The 23,354-nt window shown below is 36.9% G+C and overlaps 1 protein-coding gene across 1 annotated transcript in view; it reads right to left on the reverse strand.

Annotated features, from left to right (window-relative positions):
• The window catches only part of wge (winged eye), a 705,384-nt gene that overhangs the window by 95,742 nt on the left and 586,288 nt on the right, over window positions 1-23,354 (reverse strand). The window contains exon 9 of the mRNA XM_069828951.1: window positions 22,354-22,464. Within this exon, the coding sequence (XP_069685052.1) occupies window positions 22,354-22,464 (111 nt within the window). The remainder of the gene's footprint in view (window positions 1-22,353; window positions 22,465-23,354) is intronic.

Genomic DNA, 23,354 nt, shown 5'->3' on the forward strand with positions numbered 1-23,354 from the left:
AATACACCCGTGATTATTTCAAGTACTAATCGCTGAATAATTATCGCTGTTGTCCCCTCATTGTTACTGAAGATGCATAAGAATTGGTGTGCATTGCTAATATACGAGATCACTTACTGTTATTTGAAAAAGAAACGAAATTCCTTCATAATTTGATTTTGAAAATAGTGTATTTAAATGCAATTCAATTTACAGTTCATGTTTTGATTATAATGGCTATTTATTCTAGGCCTATTGTTAAAATCTTCTGTTTCGTTACGGCAAAACAAAAATTGATTGGCCAGGTCATGTAACATAACAATGGCATTATCTAACTGCAATGGCGAAGCTCTCAACTGCAAGGTGGTAAGTAATTAATAGTTATATTATTTTATTAGCGCATTTTAAGGTTTTATTACTTATTTTATTCGTTCAAAGGAGTTCGAAATGTTCAGGATATCACTGCTACTTTTTAGCGGCGCAGGCAAAATGCTTCTGTTTTACAAAAACATTCACATCTGCCATTTTTTTCACTGTCATGATTGCAGTTATTAATTTATTTAGCTAGTTAGTACACAAAGTGAGTACAAATTAAAATTATAAAACAAAAATGTTTCTAGCCACTCCCGTAAGAGCCAGGCTCGTGTATGGTGTGGTCTTAGCCAATAATATAACATAAAATTTACAAGGACAGTTTACTAAATTCAGAAATGAACTTAATGCAAACCGATAAATAACACACAAGAGCAAAAAGAAAAAAATAGAAAGAGAAAAAGAACATATTTAATATAAATTGACAATCAGACAGAAGTCAGTGATATTTAATCAAAACATGAATATAGTCGACAGAAATAAAAGGTAAAAAAATACACATATAATTTCGTAACAATGCCTTATTGTATCTATTTTCCATGGACCAAAAATACAATATGGCGTTGCTACGATGTGGCGGTGATGTACTGAACATTTAATAATACTGTAGAACTCCGATTATCCGTCACCCTATTAACCGATTGATGGATTAACCGTCTGTCTTTCTCTAACTTTTTTTGCTGCAGAAATATATGAAGTATTGTATATTGTATTAGCACGTTATTTTTTTTCTAGAGAGTATTACTACAAATATATTTCCTTAAACAGTATGGTGTACTGTTTCAATTGTCGTACTTTGTAACTTCTATATGAAATGTTTTCTACGGGTGTCCAAAGAAATCTCACTGTGCTAAGAATCGAAAAAAAAATGTAAATAAGAGTGGTTTGGGGAAAGATAAACCGTGGCTCATCTCACATCAGAATACGAGATTGGAGTGTATGAAGTATGTAAATCTACAACACGAGACCTCCACTATTCCTATCTTTCCACTTACAGTCATTGCAACGAGTTTCCTTGCCCCTTAAAAACCCGTGGTTGATAACCAGACTTACATTAGTGAACTATCTAACATGTTAAACGCAACACCACGAAGGGAATTACGAAAGTGTAAATATTATTCACTAAATTTACGAAAATATTTTATGGTACGGATTATCCGATTTTTTCAATTAACCGTTCAGCCCACCCTTCATTACCACGAATAATAGAGGTTCTACTGCAGTCTTAATAAATATCATTCCAGTTTCAAAGTCTCCTTTTATAAATTCTCTTGTAACTAAGGTAGATGGTAAATTTACACGTCAACCTCGAAACTTGTGTTAACTATAGGTTACCAAATTTCTATTTCTTTCAAGTAGGACAGAGATTGAGTTCGATTAATTAAAATGTGTCTCAGTGAAACATACAGCAGAGTCCGTATAGGTCAGTTTCTATCTGATGCTTTTCCAATTCACTGCGGGCTAAAGCAGGGAGATGCACTATCACCTTTACTTTTTAACTTCGCTCTAGAATGAAAGTTCAGGATAACAGCAGGGTTTGGAATTGAACGGGTTACATCAGCTTCTTGTCTATGCAGATGACGTGAATATGTTAGGAGAAAATACACAAACGATTAGGGAAAACACGGAAATTTTACTTGAAGCAAGTAAAGCGATCGGTTTGGAAGTAAATCTCGAAAAGACAAAGTATATGATTATGTCTCGCGACCAGAATATTGTACGAAATGGAAATATAAAAATTGGAGATTTATCCTTCGAAGAGGTGGAAAAATTCAAATATCTTGGAGCAACAGTAACAAATATAAATGACACTCGGGAGGAAATTAAACGCAGAATAAATATGGGAAATGCGTGTTATTATTCGGTTGAGAAGCTCTTATCATCCAGTCTGCTGTCCAAAAATCTGAAAGTTAGAATTTATAAGAACAGTTATATTACCGGTTGTTCTGTATGGTTGTGAAACTTGGACTCTCACTCTGAGAGAGGAACATAGGTTAAGGGTGTTTGAGAATAAGGTGCTTAAGAAATATTTGGGGCTAAGCGGGATGAAGTTACAGGAGAATGGAGAAAGTTACACAACACAGAACTGCACGCATTGTATTCTTCACCTAACATAATTAGGAACTTAAAATCCAGACGTTTGAGATGGGCAGGGCATGTAGCACGTATGGGCGAATCCAGAAATGCATATAGTGTGTTAGTTGGGAGACCGGAGGGAAAAAGACCTTTAGGGAGGTCGAGACGTAGATGGGAGGATAATATTAAAATTGATTTGAGAGAGGTGGGGTATGATGATAGAGACTGGATTAATCTTGCACAGGATAGGGACCGATGGCGGGCTTATGTGAGGGCGGCAATGAACCTTCGGGTTCCTTAAAAGTCATTTGTAAGTAAGTAAGTAAGTAAGGACAGATATTAAAAGTAGTTCTGGCCGGCAATGCAGTAAGTAAAATGTACCTACTTTGGCCTTCATAAAGCTACAGAAGAACCCTGTTTATTCGAACTAAAGGGGGCGAAAGTAGTTTCGGATATGTTTTCTTTTTCTCAGATAATTCATGGGAACTGTTTCAGGTAGTGCACTCTCATTTTTCGGGCAAGAGGAGAGTGCGGGGTAGAGAGAGATCAGAATAACTGGAATTTCTCGTTCAAAATGTCGTCTGCTAGCGATAAATCGACAATGTTATTTCGGAAACGGTGCAGCAAAACTCGTCAGATAACGTGATGCAAGTCAATTAGAGTACCAGCGATCAGTTCGTGTGACACTGAGTTATTACTACTGTTACCGTTACACCCTCATTAAGATGTACCATAATATCCATACTTAAAATAATATACCGATGATTACAAGCTACAGAACAAACTCCGCCGGGATTCAAGATCCGAAGCTCCGTTCAGGCGTGAGTTCCAAACACCCGAGGGCTCACTAGTCGGTTTTTTTTTTCTGGGGTTCTTGGCGCTTGTCAAGTTATCCCACGGTGAATCTTAAGACTCATCTCGCTACCACATATTTTACTGTCGCTAGATAACCTCGCAATTGATACAATGAAGAAAAAGTGATACGGGATATCTCTATAACTGCGTGTAATATCTATACAGGAATTAGGGTGATGGAATTAGGATAAATAAATGCAATTTGCTGTTAAGATTTAAGAGTGTGTAATGAATAGAATGAAATAAGCTATGAATAACAGCCAATAATAATAATAATAATAATAATAATAATAATAATAATAATAATAATAATAATAATAATAACAATAATAATAATAAATAGCGAATTAAAACAATGTAAGTTATTAAGATTTTGAGCCATAGACAAAATTACTAATTGGCAGGAGCAGATATTTATGGGAATTAATTTTATCATTTGTGTTTTTTAATATTGGTCTCGGCGAAAATTGTTAAAGATTATTTTGGAATTGGAGTATTAACTCAGTATGAAAACTACTTTTCAAATAATCGCTGGATGCTGGTAAAGGTGCGGTATGGCCAATAGACAATATTTGTTGGATTGAGACTGTATTTAACATACAGTCATAAAAAAAAAATTGCAGCCCTCAAATTAACACTTTCAAATTATTAGTGAAATGTTGAATTCTTTGTCTTTTGAGTTCAATAATGTAATCAGAACACCTGGAATACCATATAATGTAGCCTACTTGGATATATGACAAATTCAAATGGTAAAAAATTCCGAAAAAAAAAACTCAGAATATGAAATGCGCTATAAATAGACGCAATAGTAATAATTCGCGAATGCGTTCATATTTCGCTATTAGAACTCTATTTTGCGATTTGTCGCGATTGTTTTGTCATCATATTATTAATCAGAATACTTAATTCGTAAAGACTAGTAAAAATCTATTGTAGTCTGTATCTATTACGTCGTGATTTTCGCGATTTCCATAAATACCCGGCCCTGCCCATAGACATGATCTAAGAGTACCGATCGATCTCGTACTTCGAAGCTGCTGTTTGAACCCAGCTTGGGCTGATTGTCTGGTTAATATTTTCCAATGTTTCCAACAGTAGAGTCGGCCTGGATGGCGCAGTCGGTAAAGTGCTGGCCTTCTGTGTCCGACGTTGCAGGTTCGATCCCGGTCCAGGTCGATAGCATTTACGTGTGCTTAAACGTGACAAGCTCATGTCAGTAGATTTACTGGCATGTAAAAAAGGAACTTCTGCGGCTCAAAATTCCGGCACACCGGCAACGCTGGTATAATCTGGGCAGTTGCGAGCGTCGTTAAATAAAACAGGAAAGAAACGGAGGATGAAGGCGGGTAAGAGGAATTATGATAGGGAAATGAGTTCTTGATCCAACGCCGAAAGTTACCAAGCAATTCTGCTTCGATTGGTTAACTTCGGGGGGGGGGGGAAACCTCAACCAGGATTTGAACCCGGGCCCGCTCGTCCACGGTCAGTCGTGCTAACCGTTACTCCACAGCAGTGGACTATACAAAGTTTAATAACCTAAAGTCCCGTCGCTCTTATTTCCGGCAGGTAATCACGTTGCAGGTCGGCTACATTTAAACGTATGCGTCTTGTGATTCGCTGATGACGACGTAATGCATTTCCTAAAGCTCGATAAATAGTTAATATAATCGCCCGCCATTTTGGTTCTTTCGTTGGTGTTCGCAGAAAGCACACAAGGACGTTATTTGCCGCTCAATTATTTGCTGAATTACAGTGCGTTTGATTTATTATCACAGGAGCTACGACTTGATAATGTTTAATGTTGTGGCAAATAGATTCCTCGTCTGGTAGGTCGGCAACGAAAGAACAAAAATGGCGAACGATACTACCTACCTAGACTTTATGGTGCTTTCACTTCCTAAGACGTAAGCAAAGAGGAGGAGCCACGCCGGGAATAACAGCGTCGCGACTATAGTAACATTTATCGACGCTGAATCAACTGCGTAGTAGTCAAGCGTCGATGGAGGTGAGAGCGAGATGATATTTTGGCACCGAGTTCAAGAATTATCTTACATTAACCTTACAACTGAGAAGAACATCTTGTAAAAACACATAAGAACTAATCAACCCAAGGCGGATTCAAACCCACGTCGTTAAATAATCGGTTTAAAAAGGCAAATGTGGCAGACTCAGGCCCGATTGTATAAACCATTTAATCTTAGATCAGAGGTTAAATTGATCCTTGTTTCAGCTGAACTTGGAATTTTGTGTTGTATAAAGTCTAATCTAAGATTAATTTGTCTCAAATTAAAGTCAACTTTGACTGAAGAAATTTCTCCGATTAAGTTAGATGATCCAAGTTCAGTTATTTCTTTTCTGTTTGAAATATACGAGTGACAGATTGCGCAAATAAAATATCCATTATTATTAATATTAATATATATATATATATATATATATATATATATATATATATATATATATATATACACACAAACAATCTTATATTTTATAAGGCTCTATCGTGTTCAGCAGTATCAAATAACATAACCTATAATTACATTATGTTTATAACAACCATTAATTATTAATGGATATGATAGGTACATTAATAAATTTTCAATTAACTGTATTACTAAACGAAAATGGTCGTTTTATAAAGCTTTATTATGTTTAGCAGTATCAAACACCATAACATGATAACAACTTGGAGAACAGTCAACCTTCTTCTTATTGTCCGCCATTATTTACATTGCACAAAAAAAAAAACAGTATCTCCAACAGAGTGTACGGAAAGTCGCCAAAAAGTAGTTTTAAAGTCGCTAGATTTCTCATTATCAACAAAGAAAGATTCAATTTTGTCACTATTGGGTGCAAAAAAGGTCACTAAATCCATATTTAAGCAATATTGTTGTTGAAAAAAGAGTTGAAGTCGCTAGATTGGCAACACTGAACAAACCTGTAGAACATGGTCCGCGCATCACGTATTTCACCTGTTTATGCGATGTTGCCAAATCCTTTTCATGTGAACTTAGATTGCATTGAACCAAGGTAATTTGATCGCAGAAAAGTTTTATACAATAGAAGTGTCTGAACTCTGTTCACTCTTCGATCTTCGATCAAAGTTGATCTTTAGTCAGGGAGTTTTATACAATTGGGCCTCAGAGCTACAATACGTTCCTTCTGGTTCAGTCGTTTCAAAGCCTAGAAGCAAGTATAGAATGAAAGGGCCAAAGACTCCAATCCTCGAAAAGATAAGTCGCTATATCATAGAGACAATTAGCCCTCTAGATTTTGCATACACGGGTAGCTCAGGTACGTAAATCGTACGGCGTGGTGCAGTCACCTGGCGGAACTCTGACCTTTCAGGAAGTCTTCTTACCCACTCGGCCCACAAGTTTGCAGGTATCGCCTGCTGCCGGCCTTTTCTAATACCTCTGCAGTCTCAAATTTTCATTACCTGAATCCCTTTCAATATATTTCAAGGCTTGAGGATGCGCCACAATTATATTTAAGACGTTATATTATATAACGAAGAGCTGCATAGAAACGTAATGCAGGTATATTTCATTCAGTAAGCGAGTCAAAACAAGCTTCAGCCGGACATACAAGTTGTTCAGAATCGGATGTCTAGAATTTCAAGAACGGAAAAGTCTAGAAAATATGATTCATTAAAACTAAATTGCTACATCCAATTTTCATACAGGCCTACACAATGTAGGTTACTAAATTAATTTTACGGACTATAAGGAATTGTGTCCCGCGCCGTGGCGTCGTGGTCTAAGGCATCCTGCCTAGGACTCGCGTTACAGAATGCGCGCTGGTTCGAGTCTTCATGGGGGAAGAAATTTTCTCATGAAATGTCGGGCAGTGTATGGGACCGGTGCCCACCCAGCACCGTGATGCACTTGGAGAGCTACGATAGGTAGCGAAATCCGGTTGCGAATGCCAGCTATAACGGCTGGATCATCGTGCTAACCACACGATACGTCCATTCTGGTTGGATGATCGTCCACCTCTGCTTCGGCATGTGGGGGTCAGGCCAGCAGCCGGCTGGTCGGTCTAGGCCCTTCACGGACTGTAGCGCCACGGATTTATAAGGAATTGTATGGGAGATAAAACACATATCGTCGGTTTACAAGCGAAACACATTAAGTCAAAAATATTACTTCTTATAAAAAGGCGTTTTTGTTCTGACAAAACTGAATCCTCAAAATATTATTTTTAGTAAGTTGTTTCTCTTTAAATGTACGTCGTTTTTAAATTCTAAAGTTATACATATACATTATGTATACAGTAGTGGCAAAAAACCGGACCGACGGAATAATCAAAGTCCCCGAAATGAGCCACTGCGCATAACACGTCCGCATTCACAAGATAGAGAGTAATCTATTGAAATTGTTGTAGCCTCGACTGCTGACGTAGCCCATTTCGAAAGCCATTACAAAATAAGCTGGTAAAATTCATGTTCTGGGAATAATAATTTAATTAAGTAATAAAATATCGCTGCAATCGAAAAGTATTGGGAATAAATTTGAATAAGGAACAAAACAAAGTTTTCTTCCCAGGCAGGATTCGAACCACGAAAGTCTTAGTTACCAGTCTATCGTGCTGTCACTGTGAACAAAGCTCTGAAATCAGCTACAAGGATCGGTCCGGTTTTTTTTCCGCTACTGTACATTATTATAAGTCTACTACGCCTTTTTCTCAAACGTAATATTTTTTACTTAATGTGTTTTGCTTGTAAATCGACGATATAGAGGAACCTCTCTGAAAGACCACTCCCATTAAAAGGCCACCTCTCTGAGAGACAGATTTTTCTCTGGACCGATGTAAATGCCCATAAAACAAATGTATTTTTTTACCTCCATTTTAAGGAACACCCCTCTCCATGACCACCTACCAATCATTTGAAAAACCGTTTTCTCCATTACACCACTTTTAAGAGACCGGATTTCAAGACAAATTGAAGTATTGTATAGTATTATAAGTTTACAATGCAGTAGTTTACAGGTCCTTCACTGCAAACCCAACATTCTCAAATCCTTCCTAGTTTCTGCCCTCCTCTTAGTCTCCGCATATGATCCATAAATCTTAATGTCGTCTATCATCTGATATCTTCTTCTGACACGAACTCATCTACCGTTCACCATTCTTTCCTGTGCATCATTCAGTAGGCAGTTTCTTCTCAGCCAGTGACTCTTCCTGATCAGTCTCATAATCATTCTTTCTTCACCCACTCTTTTTAGCAAAGCTTCATTCTTATTCTGTCTGTCCATTTCACACGCTCCATTCCTCTCCATATCCACATTTCACATGCCTTTAATCGCTTCTCTTCACTTCGACGTAATGTCCATGTTTCTGTCCCATACAATGCCACACTCATTCTCATATCATTCATCTCATCCCTAGACATATTCAGGTCATATACGGGGGGGGGGGGGTCCTCTCCGCAACCGTTCCTGGGTTTCCAGCCTAACACAATATCTCTGCCAGGATTCATTTCTTAAGAACACTTCCAAGGGCACTTCGACAACTTAGAAGGGCCGTTGGAATGGCTCCTGTGCTGCTTGGTCACCTTGGCGATATAAACTTGTGGGGGGGGGGGCCGTAGGGGGTCCAATTGGTGAGCGGGTGAAGAGTCATACGCGGCCGGTGGGCTGGTACACTTCATCCTCATTCATCCCATAAATTCGGGGTGCACAATATGCATCAGTATGGCCGATGTGCAAAAGGTCATCCCTAACCTGCCACCGTTATCTTACCTAACCTAACCTACCATAGACAGATTTAAGCAAAAATTGTCGGTCATTTTTCGCCCACGTTAAATTTCCGCAATGAATGACATCTGTGGTTGAAAGCATCTTTCAACAAAGCACTACTACTAGCCTATCACTATTGACACCTTCCGATCTAACGCAACACTCCGTTTTAAGTTACAAATGTTGCCTATTAGCCAAAAAAAGTTTTCGCAGTTTTGTAATTTCGGTGCATTAGCTATTACAAAAGCTGTTTTAAATGGTGATTACTGACATTGGCGTCAAGAGATGGTGCGCCACTGTCATACCTGAACTGATGTCTGTAGCCGTCACTTTAAAACATCATAAAATCTGTTGTGATACATGTACAAAATTATGGAATGTAAAAAATAACGCACTGAACTAACAACTCCCCGATTTTTTTTGTCACCTAATGCACAACATTTGTTATTTTGATCAGTGTAATGTATTGCTGTCAGGCGAAAAATGACACTGCATACCATTATGTATCTAATGTAAATCGGTTCATTTCTGCCCCCTCTAAAATGCCTAAGAGCTTGTCTAACTCATAGCCTATAGTTACATTTAGACTGGCGTCGTCTAAAAGTAATGAAATGAATCATGCTTCAACGCTGCGCTCCAACTTTGAATCTATCTTGGACTGATTATGTCTGTGTTTTCCTGAGGTTTTTCTCAACGCTAAGGCAAAGATTAGGTAATCTCGTGAAGAATATTCGTACTCATAAGAAATCCATACGTGCATAGTAAAGACTAGGTAATCCCATGAAGAAAATCCGTACTGATAAAAAAATCGACGTATGCATAGCAAAGATTAGGTAATCGCATGAAGAATATTCGTATTCATAAAAATATCGACATGTGCATAGCGAAGATTAGGTAATCCCATGAAGGATATTCGTACTCATAAAAAATCGACATGTGCATAGCAAAAATTAGGTAGGTAATCCCATGAAGAATATTCGTACTCATAAAAATATCGACATGTGAACAGCAAAGATTAGGTAATTCCATGAAGAATATTCCTAGTCTACTCATAAAAATATGACATGTTCATAGCACAGATTAGGCCCTAGGTAATCTCATGAAGAATATTCGTAGTCATAAAAATATCGACATATTCACAGCAAAGATTAGGTAATCCCATGAAGAAAGAATATTCGTACTCATAAAAATATCAACATGTGCATAGCAAAGATTAGGTGCTTCCATGAAGAAAATTCGTAGTCTACTCAAAAAAAATATGACATGCGCATAGCAAAGATTAGGTAATCCCATAAAGAATATTCGTAATCATAAAAATATCGACATTTGCCTAACAAAGATTAGGTAATCCCATGAAGAATATTCGTCATAAAAATCGAAATGCGCTTAGCAAAGATTACGTAATCCCATGAAGAATGTACGTACTCATAAAAAATAGACATGTGCCTAGCAAAGATTAGGCAATTCCGCGAAGAATATTCGTACTCATAAAAAAATCTACTTGTGCATAGCAAAGATTAGGTAATCCCATGAATAATATTCGTACTCATAAAAATATCGACATGTGCATAGCAAAGATTAGGTAATCCCGTGAAGAATATTCGTACTCATAAAAAATCGACATGTGCATAGGAAAAGATTAGGTAATCCCATGAAGAATATTCGTACTCATAAAAATATCGACATGTGCATAGCAAAGATTAGGCAATTCCGTGAAGAATATTCGTACTAATAAAAAATCGACTTGTGCACAGCAAAGATTAGGTATTCCCATGAAGAATACTCATAAAAATATCGACATGTGCATAGCAAAGATTAGGCAATTCCGTGAAGAATATTCGTACTCATAAAAAATCGACTTGTGCATAGCAAAGATTAGGTATTCCCATGAAGAATACTCATAAAAATATCGACATGTGCATAGCAAAGATTAGGTAATCCCATGAAGAATATTCGTACTCATAAAAATATCGACATGTGCATAGCAAAGATTAGGCAATTCCGTGAAGAATATTCGTACTAATAAAAAATCGACTTGTGCATAGCAAAGATTAGGTATTCCCATGAAGAATACTCATAAAAATATCGACATGTGCATAGCAAAGATTAGGCAATTCCGTGAAGAATATTCGTACTCATAAAAAATCGACTTGTGCATAGCAAAGATTAGATATTCCCATGAAGAATACTCATAAAAATATCGACATGTGCATAGCAAAGATTAGGTAATCCCATGAAGAATATTCGTACTCATAAAAAATCGACATGTGCATAGCAAAGATTAGTTAATCCCATGAAGAATATTCGTACTCATAAAAAATCGACATGTGCATAGCAAAGATTAGGTAATCCCATGAAGAATATTTGTACTAAAAAATCGACATGTGCATACCTTTACTATGCTGCATATCTTTATGTCGGACTACGTGCGGGTGCGATGATCTATTGATAAGTGTATAGCCTATGCTTTATTATGTTGCTTATATGTTTACGTAGAACTACGTGCGGGTGGTACGAAAAATGAAGAACTAAGGAAATACAAGAATACAAGGGGAAGGAGAACAAAAGAAATTAAAGAAGAACGGGAAGACAAGGACAAAGGCAAGACAAGGAGAACAAGGAGAACCAAAAAACCAAGGTCAACATAAGGAGGACAAAGCAACAACAAAACGAGAAGAACCAAATGAATACGAGAACAACTATGAGACAAACAGAATAAGGAAAATACAAGAAGAACGGGGGGATACAAGGAGAGAGGGTTGCATTTTAATGTGATGGTCATTATCAAGTTACCACTATACGAAGTACAGAGTACAATCGGAACAAACCGGAAATGCGAAAGATCACATGGTTCTTCACATGGTGTTGTCAGGTTGTTAAAAGATGCTTATTTAATATAGACATCTCTGTATAGTATCTCTGTGATTATGCTACTTCAGTCTTAAAATCTGCAGTAAACCCAAAGATAAAAACAGTAAGATAATGTTACTGCCAAATGACATAGAAGATAGAAACATATTGGAACTTCGAACTAAAACAAGTTTGGAATCTTGGCACTTCAGCAGACAACAGTAAAAATAAAAATCTTTTTTCCTATGTAAGGATATATAAGTTACACATAAGAGCAAATCTAATGAATTTCCAATTCTTGAGCTGTGCGCGTATATGGGTTCGATTCCCACTTGGGGTGATTATCTAGTCGGGTTTTTTTTCCGAGGTTCCCCAACCCCGAACAATAACGCAAATGTCAGGTTATATCTATAGAGAATTTTCGGCATTTCGTGAAATACCATCTTTCTAATATCAATTATATCGATGCTAAATAATTATTAGGTAAGATTATAGACTGTAATCTACAGTATATAGTTCGAATAAGAATGCATGATGAAACAGAATAACTGACACCATTCAGAACCAATTTAAATTAGCAACGCCGAGAATGCTTTTGTATCTCTTTCATCACTTGTTTAGGAAGACTATTACACCTTTACTACGTCATACTACTTTTGACCAATAAAACGGTACGAAAGGACGTCTTCCAACCAATCATGGCTGCTTATCGCACAATTTTATCGCTTCCCTAGCATTTGTTTAATTTTATCGCTTCCCTAACATTTGTTTGTTATCACTACCCTAGCATTTGTTTCTTTGTTTGCCAACATTTCAAACTGCAAATTCTTTACGGTACTATAAAACATGCTTTGCGATCGTCATTTGTTTACAGCATAGACAGTCAACTGAAAATGGTGGTTCCGTTCAAACGTTTTGGTGAAGCTAACATTAGTGAAATAGAATTTCAGTAAGTCAATTAATATTTTATTGTAAGTTATTACAGTACTTTATTTCTCCTAATCTTTATATATTTTCCTCTAATTGTGTAATAGTCAATTAAATCCCACTCGAGTTTTGATATTCTAGTTAAATCAAAACCTCTAGTGAGATTACTGTTAATAATCTCAGTATCTTCTGATCATACAATGAACTTGGATACAGTAAATGAATCTTATAGCTTAAGTTGTTGAAGGTTGGAGTTCAGGTACACGAAAGGGATATTTCTCAACATTATACCTGAAAGAGTTCTAGAACTCATCCTATCTACTTACTAATCATTCGAATCAGGGGCATTAGCGACCCAGAAAAAAGCGCCCAATCTGGACAATGTGACCACAGGAAAAAAGCGCCCAATCTGGACAATGTGACCACAGGAAAAAAGCGCCCAATCTGGACAATGTGACCACAGGAAAAAAAGCGTCCGATCTGGACAATGTGACCACAGGAAAAAAGCGCCCAATCTGGACAATGTGACCACAGGAAAAAAGCGCCCAATCTGGACAATGTGACCACAGGAAAAAAGCGCCCAATCTGGACAATGTGACCACAGGAAAAAAGCGCCCAATCTGGACAATGTGACCACAGGAAAAAAGCGCCCAATCTGGACAATGTGACCACAGGAAAAAAGCGCCCAATCTGGACAATGTGACCACAGGAAAAAAGCGCCCAATCTGGACAATGTGACCACAGGAAAAAGCGCCCAATCTGGACAATGTGACCACACGAAAAAAGCGCCCAATCTGGACAATGTGACCACAGGAAAAAAGCGCCCAATCCGGACAATGTGACCACAGGAAAAAAGCGCCCAATCTGGACAATGTGACCACAGGAGAAATGCGCCGTCTGGAGGATGTGAGGCTTCATATTAGGAAATGTGCTCCCTTGGCACTAATACCACCCGAAGCAGTAGAGGACGCTTGGCTGGAAATTTCAAGTTCAACACCTACAGAAGAGAAACTAACTAATTTCTACAACTACTTTGTAGATCAATGGCTCCAGAATCTAAATATCCCAATCAGACTTTGGAACTGTTACGGCCTGAACCAGAGGAACAACAACTCAGTCGAAGGATGGAACAACAAGCTGAGGTCTTCAGTTAGTGTGAATCCGAACTTTTGTAAACTCCTGAAACACCTGCGACTGGAGGCTGAAGAATGTGGACCGAGATACGACCGTGCGGTTTTAAGATTAGGTGCCACCAAAAGAAGGGCGAATGTACATACGTGTTGATAAAACCATAAAAAAAAATAATCAACACAATCCAACAGTATAAGGACATTCGAAAATATTTGAGCAACAGAGATTAAGGATGTTTGAGAATAAGTTACAGGAGAATGGAGAAAGTTACACAACGGAGAACTGCACGCATTGTATTCTTCACCTGACATAATTAGGAACACTAAATCCAGACGTTTGAGATGGACAGGGCATGTAGCACGTATGGGCGAATCCAGAAATGGATATAGAGTGTTAGTTGGAAGACCGGAGGGAAAAAGACCTTTGGAGAGGCCGAGACGTAGATGGGAAGATAATATTAAAATGGATTTGAGGGAGGTGGGATATGATGGTAGAGACAGGACTAATCTTGCACAGGATAGGGACCAATGGCGGGCTTATGTGAGGGCGGCAATGAAACTCCGGGTTCCTTAAAAGCCATTTGTAAGTAAGTACCTATTTTATGAAGAATACAAATATTCACGTGACTCGAAAATCAGCTCCAGCGCGCATTTCTTCACTTACAGGTGGTTAAGCTCACAGTAAAGACAGAAATCCCTTTTCATTGTTGGTTACATATGTTTAAGAAAGGCTCCTCTAGACACCACACTTGAAGCAAGTAAAGCGATAGATTTGGAAGTAAATCCCGAAAAAACAAAGTAGCTATATGATTATGTCTCGTTTTGTTTTCGGAATAAATTATTTTGTCTTTACAACAAGTGAGTGCCCTACAGTCCAGACTATATTAATAGCTACTGTGATCATAAAATATGTAAATGATTTAACAAGGAAGCGGACAAACGTGGGAGTGATTACAGTTTTCTATACCCGCATGCAACAATTACACGCAATTGTGGTTGCGGGTTATTGCTGATTCTGGCCCGGAAGCACTCATTAAGCTGAAATTATGTGCTTTATCAAACTAAATAAAGAAGTAGTAAAGGGGGAAAGAAGACTGTTTCTCAATCATGCATGTACTTCAATACAATGAACCAAAATTGCATTTTTTTTCAGTGAATTTCAAAAGAAAAACAATTTAATTAAGAAATAAATCCAAGTGAGGATCAGTATGAAAGTGGAAGCGCTGTGAGTCGGTCATGTTCCTCCCTTAACTACAAGGACCTTGCATAATAAAGTGACAGTGCATGTACTATGACTCTATATATCTACGAGGCAAAATTGTTCATCCAAGAACTCCATGTTAATAGCAATCTGCGTTAAAATTCCGAGAACGTGCCATCAGTGGTATGGACAATGGCAATTTATTGAAAAATAAATAGTGGAATGGGAAGACTTGGAATTATACCGACTATTTCGTTTATATGACGTCATTCCATTTTCGGCCAATGAAATGTAATGACATTCTGAATTCCAACCAATCACACTCCTACATCGCGATAATTTCTGCACCTCGATTTATCACTATCAATTTATCGCATGGTCGTACTTTTATTTAGTCAGTGTCGCTAACTGTTTCCATGTAAATCGATGAGCACGAATCCATTGTACTAAATAAAGTGCGAAATCCTACTTCCACATCTACATCTTCATCTTATAGTTCCATGTCCATTTTATCTAAAGAAAATGACACTCCTTCATAACAATTGTTCATTTAATTAATGTATTAATCAGGTTATTTGTAATTATACTATGAAATGATTAAATTAAAAATTATGATTTCAGAAGATAATGAAAACGTATTTCTGTTATAATAACAAGAGAAAAGCTCAGTACATGTAATTAACATTTTTAAACCTGTAGGGTATTTCGCTTTTATCAATTGGCATTACTGAATAACATTCAATTTCTTTATTGCAGTAATCGTTATTCATCTATTTCGACTTCACAATGTCTGAATAGGTTAGGTATTGATAAATATGCAATTATTAACATTTTGTGAGGGAATTTCAGGGATATATTATTTACATTTTTATTTTATTCACGAAATAGTCCTAATAAGTAAATGTCACTCGAGGTCTGAGATTTCCCAAATCTCAGACATCTTGTGACATTACTATACATAATAAAGGTTTCCCTCCAAAGTACGCAAAGCCTCTTTCATCAAATATGTTCAACTACGATACAAGTCAATCAGTGTAAACATACATTGCACTAAAAATCGTCATCATCATCATATTAACATAGAATTGAGTCGTATATCCGGTCCGATCTCAGTTATCCAAAGTCTCCCGAGATGACACCCTTCAATTCTTCCCTGTGGTCAGTATTTGAAAATTAATTGTAGAATCTATCCCTGTCTATTATCCGTAGATGCTGAATCCTGTCAGTCTTTGTATCCCCTCCCCCAAGTTCCTTGTCTATGTCTTCATTGTGTTTGTAACCCTGCCACGTGTATTAGCTGTTTTCCTTCAATTTTTTTATTCCTGCTGCTATGATTCTTGATTTGTATTGTTTCGAAGTCGGAGTTCGATAAATATAAACTTGAAAAAACTGGAATGGGACGCGCGATAGCGTCGCAGTTAAGGCGTAACGTTGCAAGCCGAAAGGTCGCGGGTTCGATTCCCGATGGGGTCATGGATTTCCTACATTGATTTAATTCTCCTGGTCGCACTATAGCCCTGAGTTTATTCAATCTCCAACAGAAATGAGTACCAGGGGTATTTTCTTTGGAGTAAAGGTGGCGGACACGTAAGACTGGCATCCCTACTGTCATTAATGCCGATGTCTGTACAGGTGGGAGCCTCAACCTCCCTCTACCGCGTGGGCATTCAAGGTCTGTAATGGGAAAGACTTTACTTTTACCTTCATCAGTTGGAATTAATTGAAACTTTGAGCAAGGGGAATGAAGTAATGTTCGGTTGAAGTCTGTCGAGTATGGCAGTTTTCGCTCTGCAGGAGGCCTGTCATGTTAGCTTCAACTTGATATAAAAATATTAGCTATCCTCCACTCCCACGTCTTTATGTTTTAACCGCTTAACGACTTTAGCGTAGATCTTGCGATTAGTTTTTGATATGAAATAAGACGAAGTTTGTAATGTCTTGGTTGTCTCTCTCATGTTCGAACATTGCAGGGCACTAATTCGAAGTTCAACAGGAGAAAGATATGCGTATCACACTGTCACTTATTTTGATACTCCTGCAAACTTTATCTAACAAGCAAACATTCTGATGGGGGCAGATAATAAAGTCAAATTTTTTTATTTCATCATGTTAATAATGTCAAAATAAGTGCTTATACAAATTTTGGCCACTCGACCGCAATTACGAGGGCCGTAAAAAAATAAGTTCGCCAGGGGCCGTTAACAGAAAAAAAACACAATTTCATTGGAAAAATTTATTGAAACAGACACAGCATTTTGTTGAGCTATTTTTTAACATATTCTCCACCGAAATCGAGACATTTGTCATATCATAGGATCGACAGAGAGCTGCAGAGGGCTGTTAAACGCTGGTTCCGATCCCAGGCAGCTGACATTTACGACACAAGGAGAGAAAAATTGATCCCATGGTATGACAAATATATCAATTCCAGTGGGGGATATGTTGACAACTAGCACAAGAATTGCTGCATCTGTTTGAATAAATATTTCCATGCAATTGTGCTTTTTCTCTGTAAACAGCACCAGGGAAAATCACTTTCTGGACGGTCTCGTAATTGCGGGCGAGTGGCCAAAATTGGTATAAGTACTTATTTTGTTAGTATTAACATGGTGGAAGAAAAAAAAATAACTTTTTTATCTGTCCCCATCAGAATGTTTGCTTGTAAGCTGAAGTGCGCGTGGCTCATGTCAGGGACCTACAAAATATATCCGGCTCTTACTCGTATTTTAATTGGTTCGTCGTCGTCATCGTCGTCGACGTTATCGTTATCGTTATCATCATCATCATCAATTTCACTGTAGGCTGATATGGTCTGTTCCGTTCACATAGAAGACATTTACAATAAATTCATCTTCCCATCTTCTTCACCGACGTGTCCGCCTGGGTGGCGCAGTTGGTATAGCGCTGGCCATCTGTGCCCGAGGTTGCTGGTTCGATCCCAGTCCAGGTTGATGGCATTTAAGTGTGCTTAAATGCGACAGACTCATGTCAGTAGATTTACTGACATGTAAAAGAACTCCTGTGGGACAATATTCCGGCACACCGGCGACCCTGGTAATATAACCTCGGCAGTTGCGAGCGTCGTTAAATAAAACATAATATTTATTTATTTTTCATCGACGTCCCACATCCCTTTGACATCTAGGAGTGTATTTCATGATTTATTGGGCCAGTCTTCGATGGTCCATTCGTAAGAGATATTCCTGCCATCTCTTCTTATTTTTATAGGCCCTTAAATCCTTTCACTCATAAGTTATTAAATATCTGCAGTTCATTAACGACCTCGCGGCGTATACCCAATTGAATTCCTCTTACTTTCACTTAATACCTATTACGACATTAAATAGATGCTGTGTGATTTTAAATGGATTGGTATATCGCTGAAGAGTGTTTTAATTAGCCAATTTATCCCAACTATAAAGCTTTACACAATCATCATTATGTGTAGCTAATTCATGTTACACTTTCATGTGACTTCTATAAAGTGCTAATTCCTGCAGTACAAAGTTCAGCAGGCGAGATCCTCAAGCTCACATGCAACAAAATAATGGTCAATACTCCTATGAAAGGAGTTCCGGGATTTACTCAAATTTACTTCAACATAACAATGATCGGAAAATTTTCTCAAGTTTCTCCATGGTGGTTGTTTTACATTTGAATACTCTGGGACTTCCTACATCATTTGTGAAGCATTTGAGTCATGTTCTAAGATACCAAGTAAGTAATTAGAATATCAGAGCCATGTTGGGAGTTGTGGAAGATAAGGGAAGAATATTTAGGTACATAATAAAAGAGATGCTGAAAAAAAAATTACAGACAAGGTTTCTGATATTGATTACAACATTTACGCTCATTAGACAAATAATATGACTGCTGTGAAATTACAGGGATACAACAAAATTATTATTGCCAGGGTTAAAAGTAAATACATAACAAGCAAAGACAGTTATATTAAATACAGAATAAAAATAACTCAATTAACCAGAGAGAGGATGCATTTATGGGGTGTATCCTTGATTACACTGTCCAGTCAGTGATATGTTGCCATTTCGGTTCAAAGTGGTACCACCTCCTAAACAGATGTGACGTCAGCAATCTGCCTATCACAGTTGTCAGGTTTCTCGTCCACAGACTGTGGCAAAGATAACATACTCGCTCTCAACGTTCCCATTACTTATTTCACACGCCAGAAACGGTGGCTTTGGTTATGTCGTCCGAGTAATCGCATACCTGGTGGCATTTTGCAGAGACTAGCGCAGGATTGAATTTTTTCTGTTATAACTTTCGAGAGGGATGAAATATCGAGATGAAGTGAGAACATGTGTTTACTTAAGACTTTGAGCTTTCTTTCGCAATACATAGTTTCTTTGAAGAGTGTGTCCATACCTGCTTTAACACTTGCCGACCCTATATAAGGTAAATATACTCATCTACTCTTAATTTTTTTCATTTTCTTCAAAATTTGATTTTTTTATTTTTATTTTTATTTTTATGTCATCTGAAAGCTTGAACTAGGCTTATTTAGTTTTCAGAAATATATCAGTTTTGTCTCTATGATATTTGTTTAATTACTTACCTGAGTTTTTATTGACCGGAAACATCCTTTTTTAAACCGGAAGTACAGTTCTAACAGTGTCAATCTGTCACATTGTCAATTTTATCCATTTTTCATATAACAACAATTTGAATGTGGCGGTAGAGTTGTACTGTAGACTACCTTTTATTTTTCATATAGAACGAAGCTGTGTCTTTGGCTTCACAATTTTTCACAGACTACCCTCAGGATGTAGATGATTTTTCTCCATGTCCAGTTTTACTGCAGTTTACAACATTAATCTAACCGCAAAGTGCACTTAGAATTGAGATATTTTCATCATTCTTGCACCAAAACGAAGGTGATTAAGGTAGCTAAGTGCCAAACTACAAACAGTGTCCTACTGCTTAAGAAAGTTAATTAAAAAATTCCAAAATGTTATATTTTTATTTTCAAAAATTTTATGTTGGAAATAAAAAAAAAACACTTTTTCTTAATGGAATAGCATAGGAAAAAACTGTTTTCACAGCTTACTCTGTATTTTTTTAGAAGTAAGACAGCGGAAGAAATTTTGTTATAACATAAAAACTGTGGACCAAGGATTAAAACAAAAAAAAATTCAGTTTACGCATCAAAAAATTGCCTTCCTGCTCCCCAGAAATATTCGAGAAGTTTATTTTGTATGAAATCCTTAATTTTGTATCAAGTAATCAGGAAAAAAAGTTTAAAAAAATTAGATAAAAATTGCAAATTTTTCTCTCAGGGGTAGATAAGTACCTTAAGTTCAACTGGCTTTTGTACTGCAAAATACAAGTTTTTATTTTATTTTAGGAAGGGAAAGTTGCTAGCGAAATTCTGCATTCAAAGAAAGGTTTAGGAACAAGGAAATAATAAACCCGAATAAGATTAGAAATCCTGGACTTAATATTATTATTCCATTATAACTGAGCTACTGGCCTGACAAATGTATTCTCTACAGAGCACCGTGTACTGTACGGAAAAAAAAAAAATTCTTCTAGCAAGTAATAGCCAGCACTTACAAGATAATCTAGAAAGAATAACAAACTTGTAATCCCTTTCATTTTGATATGATTGTCATTAAAATACGATACTTGCCAAAATGGTCATACAGCGGCTAGCGACGTGTTAAAGACGAGTAGCCAAATTTAGAATACTGAAGTAGTGGGGTGCTCAGGATGTAGACGTCCAGTAGATGGAATTTACAGGACCCGCTGTTAGGACTCTCAAGACAGGACTAAATAACTAAAACGTTTAACGTAGGCTTATAATTATTCTGGCACAAAAAAAAAAACAGCTTAGAAGTAGAAGAGGCTTCATTTGACTGCCACACAAATGGCATTAGTGATCAACACGTTCAGTCAAAATGAAACGGATCTTAAAATACAATTCACATTGAATTCGTGATGATAAATAAGCGGTCCAAAGATATTTTATGGATAAAAAGGCTATCATGACATTGGAATACCACGACGCTGTAATGACAATTTATTAAGAAAAGGGTCAGACCAAGAGATTCATGCTAAAAGTGTTATTATTCGTATTATTATTATTATTATTATTATTATTATTATTATTATTATTATTATACTGACAAATTGGGTACGTTCAAAAGAAGTCAATGAATCCTACACAATAGGACTCAAGACGTAGGCCTAGTAGTAGTAGTAGTAGTAGTAGTAGTAGTAGTAGTAGTAGTAGTAGTAGTAGTAGTAGTAGTAGTAGTAGTAATTATTATTATTATTATATTGACAAATTGGGTACGTTCAAAAGAAGTCAATGAATCCTACACAATAGGACTCAAGACGTAGTAGTAGTAGTAGTAGTAGTAGTAGTAGTAGTAGTAGTAGTAGTAGTAGTAATTATTATTATTATTATTATTATTATTATTATTATTATTATTATTCAGGAATATTAGAGCAGGTGGTTCGTTTCGCTGAACAAATGAATGCAATTTCTTAAACGTTTACACATTCTCACAAGATTTTTGTCACGGAAGGCACCTAGTTTAAAATTTGGAAAGGTTATTCCAACGCCGTATTTTTTTTTTCCCATGGTGCAAATCTATAATTTATCGATTTAATTATAATTCTACAGAGACGGTTAAATTCATTCCGAGGCATTATTGTTCAGCATAAACACAAAATCAAGAAAGAAACTCCAAAGTCCGTACTTCATTACAGAACCACGACATTATTTGACAGATTCTTTCGACAAGTGCATAAAGCAAGTAAAAGATGTTATTGCTTTTGGGCACAAATACGAATGATGAAAATGAATGTACAAGCAATACACAAAAAAGGAGAAATGGAGAAATGCTATGTATTTCTAATCTCTTCCCCCGCTATCACCCCGCCAAAAACAAAACGAGGGTGGATTAATGTTTTCAAAAGCAGTACTAAGTATACTATCAAATTTTCATTTCGTGCAATGTTAGATAATGTTATAGACACCTCCTCTTTTCGATAATGACGACGCAAGCTCCGCCCCACGGCTTGTGCCACAAACGCGGTGCTTCATTATAATGACAACACCATTCCAAACAAAAGTAAAAAAGAGAGCAAAAAAGCTGTAGTGAGTATTCCCTCCCCTTTAGGTACTGGAGCCCTCTGGTATCACATATTCAAAGTGTAATATCGGGTGGGAGAAACAGGGGGCGGTACTTACCAGGGTACTGCCATAATGTAGGCGGAGTTAAGGCGGGATTATGATTGGTTGTCGCCGCCCACGGCGCCAGCCCATTGGTCGATCTCTCCTCGCATTGCGGCTGAAGTACTGCTAAACAAACAACGTGAAAAGCAACATGGAGGAAACGGCGAAACGGTTTTACGCAGCCTGTAATGGCGTGCGCTTCCAAAAACGGTCATCTCGCCGCCCTTCCACTTGTATCCCTTTTTATTTTTTATAGTAAAGTAGGAAAAACGTAAAGTGTTGTAACGGAGTAACCCGACGTCGGCGGCTATATTAACATCAGTCGATTGGTTCCTTACTATCGATACAAACCAATAATCTAATATTAAAATCTTATTACCGGAACTAGATTCTAAAGGGCGGTGATAACCGTCATTCTCAAATTCCCTTAGTCACATTCCCTCTGACATAAAAGCTTAAACAACATGTTTCATCTATAATGAACATAATTTAATCAAATAACAAATATTTATAATGGAAAGTATTTGAAAGACTTCGTATCGAAAAAACCTTTCGTTCGCTCGATTCGTTTCTGTGACAAGCAAAACTGTTCAAGCTCAAGGCATAATTGTTACACAAATTGTAAAGAAGTCTTCGCAAAATAAAATCCTTTTAAAATACCCATAATCCTATTTGAATATTATATAATAAAAATTTCCTGCGGCATTTCATGCTGCTTTTTGAATAAAAAAAATTGCAACACGCTTGATCTGTGAACAAATTAATGACTTCAAATCACAATTCGTAAGTATAAAATTCAAGCAGGCCTACAATTTTCACTGTAAGTCATTTTTAAAAATAACAAAACAGTATAAGTATCATACCTAATTAATATAGCAATACGATAAACTCACTAAATGACATGTCTAAAATAAATAAAATAACTCGTTGAAATGATATAGTCGATCTTTGTGACGTATAAAAAGAACAAAAATGTGTAGTATACTCTTAGCACGGAAATTTTAGATGCGTTTATT

Source organism: Periplaneta americana, chromosome 6 (genome assembly GCF_040183065.1).
Source record: "Periplaneta americana isolate PAMFEO1 chromosome 6, P.americana_PAMFEO1_priV1, whole genome shotgun sequence".
In the NCBI taxonomy this organism is placed as follows: Eukaryota; Metazoa; Arthropoda; class Insecta; order Blattodea; family Blattidae; genus Periplaneta; species Periplaneta americana.